The sequence below is a fragment of the Leuresthes tenuis genome, unplaced genomic scaffold (genome assembly GCF_036924035.1).
Source record: "Leuresthes tenuis unplaced genomic scaffold, fLeuTen1.0.hap1 SCAF_10, whole genome shotgun sequence".
Lineage (NCBI taxonomy): Eukaryota > Metazoa > Chordata > Actinopteri > Atheriniformes > Atherinopsidae > Leuresthes > Leuresthes tenuis.
Genome location: NW_027325364.1, coordinates 34,053,199 through 34,068,816, shown reverse-complemented (window position 1 = coordinate 34,068,816; position 15,618 = coordinate 34,053,199). Strand labels below are relative to the sequence as shown.

Here is a 15,618-nt window from a genome sequence, read left to right as displayed (position 1 = left end):
GGCACATTAGTCATCATTTTCTGTCAACACCTGACATTTCAAGTTTTTTTTCTGCTCCTGCTGAATACCGGCAAACCCATTCAGCCCTGAGATACAGATCAGTCTGCAACATGAGATGAACTTGACTTCAGTAAAGCAACAAAACATTTTTAGGATGAAAATCCAGACATACTATTAATTTAAATTATGCAGTGAGGCACCGATGGAGACAATTATTCCAACAACACTAATTTAGATGCTGAAGATACGTATCAGTGTGTAATACAAACTGACAAGAAATGCTTTCAGCACTGGGAGGTGATGAGTTCAAACAATAGGCTTGCCGTATCCGTAACCACAGCAAACGAGCAGTCCATGCTGAGAGAGATGGACTTCTTCATCACCTCCACCTCCGCCACATACAGAGCTGACAAGTGGACCTAACAAGTGACCAAAATTCCATATGGGCTTTCCATGATATCCTATAAAACCTCTCAAACATTTTATATTGAAAGGTTTCTTCAATTCATCTGTCTGTGGTGTTTCTGTGCTGTGCTATTCAGCTCAAAGAGAAACATCAATACATGACTCACTAACATGTTTCAGCAGAAGTACACAAGCTTAAATAACACTTAATTAACCTCTTATATGTGATTACATATAAGCAGACTGCAAGAAAGCTGGAGAGACAGTGGCGTTCCTCTAATTTAGAAGAGTCTCAATTAGTCTGGAAAGATAGTTTAATAACGTATAAGAAAGCCCTTCGTAAAGCTAGAACTGCTTATTATTCATTATTGATAGAAGAGAATAAGAATAATCCCAGGTTTCTTTTCAGCACTGTTGCCAGGCTGACAAAGAGTCCGAGCTCTGTTGAGCCATGTATTCCTTTAACTCTCAGCAGTGATGATTTCATGAGATTCTTTACGAATTAAATTGTTTCTATCAGAGAGAAGATTAATGGAATCCTTCCCATTATTATCACTGATGTATCATCAAGTAGAGCAGCTTTAGAAGTATCTTTAGAACCTGATTTGTATTTAGACGGCTTCTGCCCTGTTGATCTCTTTGAGTTAAAAATAGCAATAATCATCTGGTGTTCTCTTCACCGCTTTTGCCTTGTTGCCATCTCCTTCCCTCCTTTGCGGTTTCCTCTGGCTCATCATTTTCTGACTCCTGCTCGTTTTCTTCTCCCGGATCCGTTGCAGTTCTCTCCTCTGTTGCCTCCGAATCCTCGCTCTCTCTTGGTTCCTCTTCTCTTTCATCACTAACTTTGACTTTAGATGTCTCACCTGACAGTTTCCCTGATTTCAGCCTATTTGTGAGCATGAATTAAGTAGAGGACACCTGCTAGGTACGCATATACAGTGCGTAGAAGAAGATAACTGTCTACACTTAATTTTAAGATGAAGTGCATTTTGAATAGCCTGTATTTATTTATTAATTAAAATGACAGTTTTTGACTTTGAATTTTACAAAGGAAATGTTTATTTACATGTCTTTATTGTGTGGGGAAAATACACTGTAATTGTGTAATTATCAGACCGCTATCACATTTTTCATCTGAATCCCTGTTCTAAACCATCAACTTGTATCTTAGACCCAATCCCAACCAGACTGTCCAAGGAGGTTTTCCCCTGAATCAATATTTCCATATTAGATTTGATCAATCTGTCTATGTTGACAGGATATGTACCTCAGACTTTTAAGGTTGCTGTAATTAAACCTTTACTTAAAAAACCTACTCTTGATTCAGAAGTGTTGGCTAATTATCGACCTATATCTAATCTCCCTTTTTTGTCTACAGTTCTTGAAAAAATTGTTGCAGCTTAACTTTGTGATCATTTACATAGAAATAATCTGTTTGAAGAGTTTCAGTCAAGATTCAGAGTGCATCATAGAACAGAAACAGCACTGGTGAAAGTTACCAATGATCTCCTCTTAGCCTCTGATAGCGGACTTTTTTCTGTGCTTGTCCTGTTGGATCTCAGTGCTGCATTTGATACGATCGATCACAGCATTCTGTTACAGAGACTTGAACATGTTATTGGGATTAAAGGAACTGCATTAGGCTGGTTTAAGTCATATTTATCTGATAGATTCCAGTTTGTTCTTGTAAATGAAGAATCTTCCTCACACACCAGAGAAAGTCATGGAGTTCCTCAGGGTTCTGTGCTTGCACCAATTCTTTTTACTTTATACATGCTTCCATTAGGTAACATTATTAGACAGCATGGCATACATTTCCATTGCTATGCTGATGATACTCAGCGTACTTATCTATTAAACCAGATGAAACCAATAGGTTGGTCAGACTACAAGCTTGTCTTAAAGACATAAAGACCTGGATGACTGAGAACTGTCTGCTTCTAAATTCAGACAAAACTGAAGTAGTTATCGTTGGACCTGAGCGCTTCAGGGAGAAATTTTCTAGTTATATAATTACTCTAGGTGGTATTTCCTTGGCTTCTAGTTCTACACAACTTGTTAAAATCAGGAACACCCTGTCTCTGTCACAATTTAAGTTCTGTTTCATGTCTTGGCTCGTCATTTCCTGTTTTATTTTGAAAAATCACTAACTTTCCCCTCTCTTTCCAGGTATCTTGCCCTTCCTCCCGTGTCAAGTGTCTGATTGTCTTCCCTGATTCCCAAGTATTTCCACCTGTTCCCCATGGTCCCTCATGTTCTCAAATAGCCTTCGTCTCCCTTTGTCCAGTGCCAGTATGTTGCGTTCTGTTTCGACCTGCATTACTCGCCTCATGATCCATAGTCATAGTCTTGCCTCAAGCCTGCAGTCGAGCGACTCTCCTGCAGAGCATATTTATTTGTAAATTATTCATAGTTATAGTTTATGTATTTATTAAATCCATGGTAAGTGTTTCATAGCTTTGTTTGGTTCCTCCGTTTTTGGAGAGTTTTGATTTGTAACTTTCATAGTCATCTCAGATTAGCGGAGCTTTTGTGTTTGTTGAAATTAATGTTTCATAGTTCCTCACCCGGTTTTGTGTTTTCGTTTTGTGCAAGATCTTGTGCGCCACCGTTAAACATGCGTTTTACGTTCACAGTTAGAGTTTCATAGTGCCTCGGTTTTTTTAGAGAGCGTCCTTTGTTTAAATCCGCCTCATTAGGAGAGCGTGAGAGTTTATTTTGTTATCATTCACAGCCCTTTGTTTTCCTTCCAGCGTGGAGAGTTTTTCTGTTTGTTAACTTTCATAGCTGCACTCATCCTCAGACATATTTACTAAGGAGAGTGCTTAGGATTTTCACAGCCTGATCATTTGCTCTGTGGGGAGATCCTCATCCTGCCTTGCCTTGCTGTGCTTTGTTTATTTAATAAACATCTTTGCATCTGAGCCGACCCTGCACTTGTGTCCTGTGTCCAGAGGCAGTCTCAGGGTGATGCAGAAAAACTAGTCCAGGGATTGGTTACTTCAGGATTGGACTACTGTAATTCCTTATTATTGGGCTGTCCCACATATTCTCTGAAAAGCCTCCAGCTGATCCAAAATGCTGCAGCCAGAGTTCTGATGAGAACTAACAGGAGAGATCATGTTTCTCCAGTTTTAGCTTCTCTTCATTGGCTCCCTGTTGAATTCAGAATAGAATTTATATTATTTATTATATTTATTTATCCATCATATCTTAAAGATTTCATAGTTGGATATTTTCCTAACAGAGCACTTCGCTCTCAGACTGCAGGTTTACTTGTGGTTCCCAGAGTTTCTAAAAGTAGAATGGGAGGTAGAGCCTTCAGTTATCAGGCCCCTCTCTGTGGAACCAGCTGCCAGTTCGGGTTCACGACGCAGACACCCTCTCTAACTTAAAATTTGGCTTAAAACTATCCTTTTTGATAAAGCTTATAGTTAGGGATGGCTCAGGTGACCCTGAAACATCCCATAAATAAGCTGCTATACACCGACACTGCTGGGGGGCCTCTTCTGTCACACCTTTCCTCACTTTGCTCTCTTTTTCCCCCTGTTTAATTTCTCATGTGACATTATGTACATTCAGCATTATTGTGGTTATTGACTTGTGTTTCCCTGTTCCAACAGGTATCCTTTGAATGGTGTTATGGTTTTTTTCCCCCCTCTTTTCTGTCTTCTCAAACCCCAGCTTGTCGAGGCGGATGGCCACCCTTCCTGAGTCTGGTTCTGCCAGAGGTTTCTTCCTGTTAAAAGGGAGTCGTTTCTCTCCACAGTCGCGTCATCCATGCTCAGGACGGGGGATTAGATCGAAGAGAAGTTTTGGTGCAATCTGCTAGTTTCCTTAGTAAGGAAATTGTTTTTGAATTGGCTTTGTATATTTGAATTTGACTAATTTTAAATTTAATTAATTTGATTTGATAGGATTATTATTAAAATGAATTGAACTTCAATTGACTTGAATTGGACTGTATTATTGAAGTGCCTTGAGATGACATTTGTTGTAATTTGGCGCTATATCAATAGAACTGAATTAAATTACATTTGTACAGTTGTTTTGTTTTTTTACACGTAGCTTACATCTGAATGAGTTTAGGGGTTACACGATTCTGTTAATGCATTGTTATTTGCTTGTTTCACAGTTAGTCAGAATCAGATTTTTTTTTTTTTTTTTTTTAGATGAGTTTGAAGGAATCTAAGACCATCGAAAGTGAGTAACACATTTGTCCAGTTAAGTAGAGGGAAGTGGATACTCTGTCCAGAATTTTAGTCACAGAAGTGAGTATGAAATTAATATCACAAGTCAGATTAGTGTATGACTGTTATTTTGTGCTATTTTGGAGCAGAAATAGAGTCCTGCGCAAAACTTTGAGAGTTTTGAGCTCAGATCATTTTTCTCAAGCTGACTGACCTGGAGACTCTGAAGTATCGACATCAGCTGGCACAAATATCACAGCTAAATACTTTGGCTTTCCAAATATGGTCTTTAGAATCAGTAGCCAAGGGTTCATCAATGCAGTGGCCAAATTCTCTGAAAACCGAAATAACTGATGCCTACAAAGCAGGGGGAATGTTACATGATGAAAGCAAAACTTATCGAGGTAGCTTTTGAGTTGTTCAGTAACAGGAACAGGTGGGGATCAAGATGAATAGGGATACCAGTATTGGTACCGATACCACGCGTGTTCTAACACCACAGAACCTATACCAGTGTGACAGGAGCTTAATTTCCCTGCAATGTGTTTGGAGGGACATAAATCTAGCATCTAAATCTAAAACAATGTATTTTTGCCTTGGCCCTTCATTTCTTTTAATCAAACCTCACTTATAATCTTTGGAAAGAAGAGTGCATGAAAGAAGACCCAAGAATCTCAAGAACTAGAAGCTTTTTCAGGAAATAGGCAAACATTCCTTTGAAAGAACCAAAAAACTGCAACATAAGCTATTTACAATGGTGCTTCCTAATTTGGGTGCGGTGACTATACAAAATGCCCTGACTTGAGTTTCAGGCCCTTTGATGTGTTTAATTTTATGATTCTGTTAAAGATAACAATGAATTAAGTTGAAAATGTTGAGGATTGTTTATGAAATTAAAAGTTTGATTTGAAATGTTTGCCTTTTCAATATCAGCTCTTTTGCTCATGCATCCATTCATGGTGTTACATTCCTCCCTTGTGTGCCCAGATTTTTATCATGGCACTCTACGCTGTAATCATGAGGCAGATTATAAAAAAAACAAGTGAGATATGGATGATCAAAGTGGCAGAGACAAAGGAAACAAGTTTAGCTCCTAATCTCTGGGATTCTAAGTCATTCCCCATCCCAAACCCCCCATCTAGTTCTCACTCTCTCTGATAAATGTGTTGAATGCTGATATGAAATTCTCCACACATCTCCCACCCAACCCAAAGGCATCAGGCAACAGGACACTGTCATTGCTGCAGGAGAAAAAAACGTTAAGCAGATTACACACACACTTGGTGGGGAGGAATGATGACATTTCTCCCACACTGACTGTATGAGACACATCTCTTTTGCCCTTACTGAATAAACGGTTTATAAATGTAAATTCATGTTCCCTCTCTAGCAGACGCCCAAGGACTAAACATGCCTGAATAAGGCGATGCCAGCAGCAGGGCTTGAAGGGCAGGGAGGAGACAGAGGTTACAGACTCCACCTGCTTCATCCCCTGCAATTTCAAAACAAGGGTGGATGCAATAAATAACACTTTTTACTGCTCGTGAGCAGAGGTGCAGTCATACTCTTTGCTGGGGTAGCAGTGAGTCTCAGAGTCTACAAACGTGTCCATCTGTTCACACAACCTTTAGGACCAGACAGAAATAGGGCTACTGCTGTCCATATTGCAGAATGAGAGGAAGTTTCCCAATAATTAAAGTCACCTCTAGTTTGGCAACTTGATCACCTCAACAGCACTTCACAGTTGCCAAGGTCAACACATTTTAAGCAAGAGTGCTAACAAAGCACATCATCTGCCAATGCTGTGTCTTTGAATCAGTCTCTATTTTCATTGAGTTCAGTTTAGTAGCTTTTGTGCAACTTTGCTAACACATAAACAACAACCATTACACAACAAGGAATTAGCTTAAAAAAAACCCAGAGAAATAATGAATAAGTCATAAGTTTGCATATTAACAGATGATGGATTCAACAATGGTAATAAAGTAGATGTTTGTCAAAACTTGAAATGACTCCTGACCTGCCCCATCTTCCCCCAAAAAAAAACATCCAAAAAGCCTTCACTGACAACATTGAAGTGTATAAGACACCCCGAAGAGGCAGGAAGGCATTTTGCCAAATGGAAAATAATTAGTTTAAATATATTGAGAATTAGTTCTAAATCTTAGAGAAAAAAAAAGTTGCTTTGATGCAAATAGATGTTTTTCTCGTCATAGTGCATAACAACAAATGTAAGTACTTGAGATAAAACACCCGTCTATGTGAAAATACCCAAAAGAAGAATTGAAGAAAACATTTAATTGACCTGTTAGCCTACTGTAAGTGTCCTGAAGCCAGTAGGAAGCCAGGGAAGATAGTCCTGGTCAACGCACATTTCAGTCAAATTTTGTCAGTACCAGAGAGGGATTCAGGACGCAGGTGCAGGGTCGTGGTTTCAAGGTGGTTTATTTAAATAACCAAACACAAGACAGAACAAGGCACTGCAGGGCGCTCTCCCGCAGCGCAAACGAAAAGGCTATAAAACGCCTAAGCGCTCCCCTCTGTAACTAAAGGAGAGGAGGAGCGCGGCAATGAAAGTTAACAAACTTAAAATCTCTCCACAACGGGAGGAAAACCAAAAGCTATGAACTCTCAACAAAACAAAGTCACGCTCTCAAAGTGAGGCGGAATAAAACAAAGGCACACTCTTTCTAAACAGAGGCTCTATAAAACTTTAACTTAAAGGCTCTCCTTTAACGGAGGCGACTTTGAATGGTTCCAACGAAAAATCATTCCGTAAAAATGGAGGAAAAACAAAGGCTATGAAAGTTACCGTTCAATAAATAGACTAAGGCTATGGACATAGAATAATTTACACAAGGCAAGGTGCGCTGCAGGAGAGTCGCTCACTGCAGGCTCGTGGGATCATGGAGACAAGACAAGGTGGCTGGTAGTGACGCTCACGCTGAGACAACATACTGGCACAAGACAAGGGAAACGCAGACTATTTGAACACACGAGGGACCAAGGGGAACAGGTGAAAACACTTGGAATCAGGGAAGACAATCAGACGCTTGACACGAGAGGAAGGGCAAGTCACCTGAAACGAGAGGACAAAATTAGTGCTTTTTCAAAATAAAACAGGAAATGACGAGACACGACATGGAACGGAAAATAAACCGTGACAAATTTCATGGTTCAATTTCATGTTTCAGAGCTTCCTATGATCACTTTTAATACAGTTTTCATTATTGTACTACAGTATTTTACGCCATATAAAGAATTCATTAATGTATCTGCTGTGACTGTTATGATAATCTTATGTATCCTAAATTTGCATGACTGACCGCTGTGAGCATGAGGGAAAAATTGCAGAGTGGACAGTGTCACTTAGTGGGGAACCTGAAACCAAAATAATTGGTAAAAAGGAAAAAAAGTTTCATAAAAGAACGATGGTCTCATTTTTGCCAACATACAGTTAGCTTCAGTGTGTAAAGAGAAGGAAAACCATGACACTCATAATAAATCACATTTTCAAAGATATGGATAAAGGTGACAAAGTCTTGATGTTTTTCTGAGGGAATTATTTACGAGGGGTTTTCTCTGATGGTCCTGAGGAAGCGTTGACAGAGCAGCCACGCTTTGATGAGGGAGTTTTTTGTTTTGTTTTTTTTTCTGCCAGGCTAAGTGTGGTGTTAAGATCCCCTTGAAATCTGATGTATGCTATGCCCTTTTTTCTTTATAAAGTCATTTTGGATTAAATGATATCCTGTGACAAAACGTAAAAAGTATTGACTGAAAATGACAGTCAAAGGAGGGATATGAAGTGCTACAGAGGTGGAACATAGGCAATACGTCCAAGCTTAAAGCTGATCAGAGCTCATTCTTTAAAAATGGTTAACTTAAGCTTACATGCTGTTAGCTATGTCAAATTATTTGTTAATCTACGTAACATCTACGTAGAGTTTTGCGGCTTGTGTCCATTACTTTAATACTCCTATACCCTACTTCTTCTCATCACGACCTGGTATCCCAACACCTGATGCAGATCTTGCTATTGACTTTCTGTTCAACTATTACCACAAACAGGAATATTTGTCTGTGTTGACCTAAACCAAAGCTAAGTTAAGAATTTCAGGTATTCAACCAATACAGACAGACATGCATGCAGTTGTCAAAAAAGCTAACATTGTATAACCATCAGAGAAAGATGCTGTGCATAAGTGGAACCGCCATCCAAAACTATGTGCTAAAAATAATAGACTAAGAATGACAGACAGGTGAACACACATACATTACCAACAATAAAACATTTTCATTATCTTAAAATGTAGTTTTGCTCCAACACAAAGCAGATTTTTGTCCACTATGACTTCTGTCTTTTTCACATTACAGCAAAGCTGTCACATAAACAGCACCAACATAATCCAAGGCACCAAGTGCCTTGAGATGACATTTGTTGTGATTTGGTGCTATATAAATAAAACTGAATTGAATTGAATAATCAAGAGAAGCCCATAAATCAAACTGTTCCACACATTTCACCCCAAGTGGCAGCAAATCATTAAAACACATACAATAGTGTTAGCAAAACACCAACACATAGAAGCTGTATAATCATGTTCAAAGCGAAAGACAAGCTACTTTCACCAGGTTGTGAGGAATCAGCCACAGGAAAGCACTTACAAAGGTTTGGGGCAATACTGGATAGAAAAGACTCGTACTTTATTAATCCAAAAAAGAAAAATTACAAATTTACAGTGTTGATAAACAAACAATGGTAATTAGTCATTGGTCATAAACCAGGGTTCAATAGTACTTTAGTGACACACGTGACAGTCAGTGGGTCTACATGATGAGATTAACTCAATTATAGCTATAGTTGGGTTATGCTTATCTGAGCAACAGTAATTATCCTTGGATATATGGCGGTGAATTAATCGAATCATTGGCACAAAGCATGTCATACCCCAGTACGATAGGTGGCGCTGTACCCATTTTAACTATCGCTAATAGAGCCACTTCCAACTGACGTCTTCACAACCAACAAAACTAAGGCATTCAAGAAAGATGGCGAACAAAGACCAAGATGAAGCTCCGTCCCTCTACATTAGTGATGAGCATGGTTATGGCACAAACGCGATGTACAACGGCGCATTCTCCATCACGTTGTTTATTTCTTTTCCGACAGCGGAGACAACAACAGTAATATCGTCTCCTTCGACTTCCGGGTGACGATCTCGGGAAAAAATCTCAAGCATGCACAGAACGCTTAATCCGATCCACTGCCGTCTACATGCACATTCAGCGTACATTTGGATTGAGTTATTTCAGGGTCTTAATTCGATCGCGAGTAACCCGATCTGATCTGGGTTTTTTTGTCAGATTAATGTATACATGAACTGACTAACTCAGTCTTATTGTAATTTAGCCAAAAATCCGATCTGATGGCATTCATGTAACCCCACTGTGTAACGACCCTCTTTGCTTATAAGCTGATACTCCCCACCATCTAGTTTACAACTGAAGAAGCCTTTTGGATGAGAGGTGAAACGTCTTCAAGATCCAAGAAGAACTGCAGTTGCCCATTGCAATTACCATTACCTGGATGTTTGACAGTCTACATCAACATACACCATAGTGTTTATGGGCATCTTAAACGGGGCTAACATCCCTTTGTGACTGTTTCACCTATTGCAAAACATAGATACACAATATTGCCAAAAGTATTCACTCACCCATCCACATAATTAAATTCCGGTGTCACTTCCATGGCCACAGGTGTATAAATTTAAGCACCTCGGCATGCAGACTTCTACAAACATCTGTGAAAGAATGGCTCGCTCTCAGGAGCTCAGTGAATTCCAGCGTGGTACCGTGATAGGATCCCACCTGTGCAACAAGTCCAGTCGTGAAATTTTCTCGCAACTAAATATTCCACAGTCAGTTGTCAGTGGTATTATAACAAAGTGGAAGCGATTGGGAACGACAGCAACTGAGCCACGAAAAATGACAGGAAGGGGTCAGCGGATGCTGAGGCGCATAGTGCACAGAGGTCGCCAACTTTCTGCAGACTCGATCGCCACAGACCTCCAAACTTCATGTGGCCTTCAGATTAGCTCAGATTAGCGTCGAATGCAGTGGTGTAAAGCATGTCACCACTGGACATATCGCGTTCTCTGGAGTGACAAATCATGAGTCTGGGTTTGGCGGTTGCCAGGGGAACGGTACTTGTTTGACTGCATCGTGCCAAGTGTAAAGTTTGGTGGAGGGATGATTATGGTGTGGGGTTGTTTTTCAGGAGCTGGGCTTGGCCCCTTAGTTCCAGTGAAAGGAACTCCGAATGCTTCAGCATACCAAGAGATTTTGGACAATTTCATGCTCCCAACTTTGTGGAAATAGTTTGGAGATGGCCCCCTCCGGACGTCATATTAAACCCTATGGATTAAGAACGGGATGTCACTTAAGTTCATATGTGTGTAAAGGCAGAAGAGCGAAGAGGCCAAGAACATGTTTATGATATCACTCATTTAAACCCATTCATAGATAATGGGCACATGGTGATGTTTCATAATGAACTTTGTGTTATGTACAAGTATCACTTATTCACTTGGCCCTTAAAAATTTCTAGCTTTCAGGTACACCCCATAGAGCGTAGTTATCCTCACAGGGTCCCCCAAAAAAATAGTTTGTACCCAAAAGTTCTTTTGTTGTTGTCAGATAAAAAAATACTCTGGTTTTACACTGGAGATTTCGGAAAGGAAAGGTTCTCTAAAGTTGGCAAACTGCACAGAGAGAGTTAACTTTCACTTAGTGTACCAGAACGTATAATCACAAGCTTCTGCCGAGCTCACACACATCCAGTCTTAGAGAAGGTAAAATTAACCTCAGATCCAAACTCCACAGGAGAGATGCTGATAATGAAGACAGACACCAGCTTCTTCTGGTCCTCGGGGAGCCCTGAAGAAAAGGGTGATGTATTGGGATTCACAACACAACTGATTTAGTGGGATGAAAAGATATGGGAGTGGGAAGGGGGTTGGATGGAAAGAAAAGAGGTGAGGGTGGTGATGTGGAGGTGAAAAAGAATATTGCCAGATAGTATCACTCCCCAATGGAACAACGTCAAGCCCCTAAGAACCTAGCCCGGGGGCTGCCGATAACATTTATCCATAATGCTCTAACTAAAGCTCGAGCCAGACAACTCTATATGAACACCAATCATCTGCCTGGCCCATCTCAGCCAGAGTGCTAAAATGAGGCTGTCATTTGTACTGCAGCTCTTTCACTGCATGTCACTCTGTGGCAAGAGATTGATGCTCTTCCTTTTTTCGTTTCTATTCAGAACTCAGCTCCTGCAGTAGGATTAGCTGATTTGAAACGTTGATGAAGTTCAGACAGCTCCAACTGGGCTGAGTGATACATCTTCATTATGCTGTAAAGTGCTCCTAAAACATTATCATTAGTCTTCAAACCACTGCTGTTCAGAGCTGGACTGCTGTGTAAAGGCTTGTCATTTTAAAAGCAGACTGTGGCAGCATGTGGCAGCCTTCTATCTGCCTCCATTCAGCCATATGCTACAGAAGATGGTTCAAGACGTACAATATGTCTTGAAAATTTTTAAGATTTCACACAAGCAGAGAGGTTGAATACACCCTAAACATCAGGGATGTTGCTGAGCAGTACAAATCCTCAAGAAAACTTTAAAAATTCATTATAATCTTGGGTACATAGTCATTTCAGTTCTTTAAGCACAAAAAGCTTCTGTTTCACATAAGGATTATGGTAATTATGACACGTGGCAATTAGTGTCTTTCAAATTCAAGAAATTTGTTTTCACGAATCTGCTCTTTAGTCTTTTTGAAATACCTGTTTGTAGTCAATAAGAAATGCTGCCTACATTGTGTCCTCTGGCAACATCGTGTAGGAAGTGATACAAATATGTTCTTCCCATGACTTATATGGAGATGGGGTGGACACTGGGTACACCTCGATTGGGAATTCTTTATCAGATAACCCAGAAAAGAAAACTTTAGGCAACCAAAAAGCAGCTTAGTTAAAGGTCCAGGATGTAGGACTTAGTGACATCTAGTGGCATAAATTGTATATTGCGATCATCTGAATTCGTGTCACTTCCTGTGGATGTCAGAGGCCTACTATAGGTGCTTGGTTTATACCCTATGAATTATCATGTAGCAAGACGATACTACATGAAAGACAGGAAAGACAGGTTGTAATGTAATGAAAAAACAACAACTGTTATTTCTGAGTAATACCATATTAATAAAAAAAAAATCGAAATGACATGGGGACATTTGCACCTGATATCTGATATTGCAGTGATCGGTATCAGCTTTGACAAACAGGTAACAAATTGTCATTTCCAACATCAGTTGGTAGTTCTACAAAGCTACTGCACACAGCTGTACCACTGATTACTATAAAGCAGACAGGCACAGTTCAAGACACGATTGTGAGCTTAGTGAAGCATTTTATAGCTAATGATTGAGATATTTCTCACAGAAGATTGTGATGACCAAATTAAAGACAAAAAGAGCAAAAACTACCTTGGTGTTTGAGTTCTCTACTGTATAGTATCTAATGCATGATTGATACATATGAATTGAATTAAATTTAGGGCTGCATGGTGGCGTGTTAGCACCATCACCTCACCGCAAGAGAGTTCCAGGTTCAAATCCCAGCTGGGGCCTTTCAGTGTGGAGCATGTTCTCTCTGTGCATGTGTTGATTCTCTCAGGGTACTCCAGCTTCCTCCCACCATCCAAAAACACGCTTATTAGGTTAATTGGTGACTCTAAATTGACCCTAGAAGTGAGCATAGACGGTTGTTTGTATGGTCCTGTGATGGACTGGTGACCTGTCCTGAGTGTACACTTCCCAGTGACAGTTGGGATAGGTCAGTGATACTGAGTTGGATTAAGTGGATATAGAAGATGGATGAATTGAATCAGTAGGAAGATCCATCCATCTGAAATGTCATTTGTAATCCATCAGAGATATCATACATGTGATTTTAAAGTGATTTTAAATTTTAAGATTTTAAACTGTATGATTCCATATACACTTTATCCAGGTGAAGGAAAAACAAGTAATAAGCTTTTAATGGGAGAAGGAGAAGATGGATCCTGTCAAAAGTTATTAACTTGGCAAGTGTTGGCCTCTAGGGTGAAAATTTTCAAAGAGAAAAATAACTGTAAGTTAGTTTTTTTTCTTTACTTTTTGGGAGTTTCTATCAGCATACAGTCTAAAGTATTTGGCCATATTATGGGTACAAGCCAGGGCGTTTTCATTTATTCCGTCTAAAACTGTGTATGTAGGCATGGAAATACAAATTCTTATTTGTCATCCGCAAACTCCTTAATGACATCTGTACATATGTGCTGATGGTCAACGGTTAAGTCTTCCTTTTTTTTGTACTTGTGTTTGAGGAGTGATGAACAAGATGTCCTTAATCAGACTGGCTGCTACTCTTGAAGCAAAGGAATTGGGTACCAGCTGTTATGCTGGAGTTGTTCGAATCTGGGATTGTGGGATTCTTGTTTTTGATTAATTTCATTAATCTCACTTGATGTGTCAAGTTCTTACTTCAATCTGAAGCAGGGCCTCTTCTCTCTGACGAAGCACCTCCACATCTTCTTCACTAATCTCAGAGAGAAAAGCTTGATCTGCTCCATCTGAACCAGCTGTTTCTCCAAACAGTGGACCCTCATCCTTGTGCTCCTTGGATGGAGTCTGTGGACTCTATGAAATTGAACACACAAACACACACATTAGATCTGCCCTCAGCTCAAAGAGTCGAAGTGCTTTCAAATAGTTTGCTGCTGCCACTGAAAAAAACTTTTTTCTGATCTGTGATTGGAACTCAGCATTGCATCTATCTGTCCAATCTCTACAGTGTACTGCCAACTACTAGATGGATCTTCGCCTGCAAACATAATAAAGTTTGTTTATTGAATAAGACAGAACAGTCAAACCAGTGACATTAGCTTCAGCATTATTTTCCCAGGACATACAGTGTTTTGGCGGTTCACACTGTCTTCCAAAAGACTCTAGAGAGACAGAGTCTGAGAAGTAAAGATGGAAAGAGGATCAGCAATAAATGCAATTGTGAACAATTTTGGAATACTATTCCTCAATGTAAACTTATATAGCGCTTTTCTAGTCTAGCTGACCACTCAAAGCACTTCACTACATGCTGCATTCATAACTACGTGCTTTTCTAATCATTCATACACACATTCATACCCCCAATGATACACTGGGGGGGCAACGTGGGGTTCAGTGTCTTGCCCAAGGACGCTTCGACATGTATTCTGGGGAAGCCAGAGTTGAACCACCGACCTTCTGATTGGTGGGCGACTGCTCTTCCTCCTGAGCTACAGCCGCCCGCTGTAATGTAAAATTGCTAATTACTTTGAAATTCCATCATGAAGAGAAACAGGAGACAGTTCCATGTGCAAGGTACACGGCGGAAAATCAGAGTGAATGTCTGTGATCTTCAGGCCTTCAGGCAGTTCTGCATTAAAAACAGACCTGATTCTGTCCTGGAAATCACTGCATGTGCTCAGGAACACTTCCAAAAATCATTGTGTGTGAACACGGCTCACCGTAACATCCACAGATGCAGGTTAAAGCTCCATCAGGCAGAGAAGAAGCCACATGATCCAGAAACTCTGCCGTCTTCTCTGGACCAAAGCTCATTTACAATGGACTGAGGCAGAGTGGGAAACTGTTCTGTGGTTAGAAGAGTCAATTGTTTTAATTATTCTTGGAAATCATGGACGCTGGCTCCTCCAGACTAAACAGGAGAGGAACCTACAGGCTTGTTATCAAAACTCAATAGCCTGCATCTCTGATGGTATGGAGGGGCATTAGTGCCTATGGAACTGGCAGCTTGCACATCTGTAAAGGCTCCATCAGTTCTGAAAGGTATTCACTGGTTTTAAATCAATACATGCTTCCATCTAGATGATGTCTTTTCAGAGAATGATCCCAACAGCATGGTTTTATAGTAGAAGAGCCTG

At 40.0% G+C, this 15,618-nt stretch overlaps 1 protein-coding gene across 1 annotated transcript in view; it reads right to left on the bottom strand.

The window, feature by feature from the left end:
• tsnare1 (T-SNARE Domain Containing 1) overlaps positions 1-15,618 on the bottom strand; it is a 275,364-nt gene that overhangs the window by 150,451 nt on the left and 109,295 nt on the right. The window contains exon 14 of the mRNA XM_072395073.1: positions 14,180-14,335. Coding sequence (XP_072251174.1) covers positions 14,180-14,335 — 156 coding nt within the window. The remainder of the gene's footprint in view (positions 1-14,179; positions 14,336-15,618) is intronic.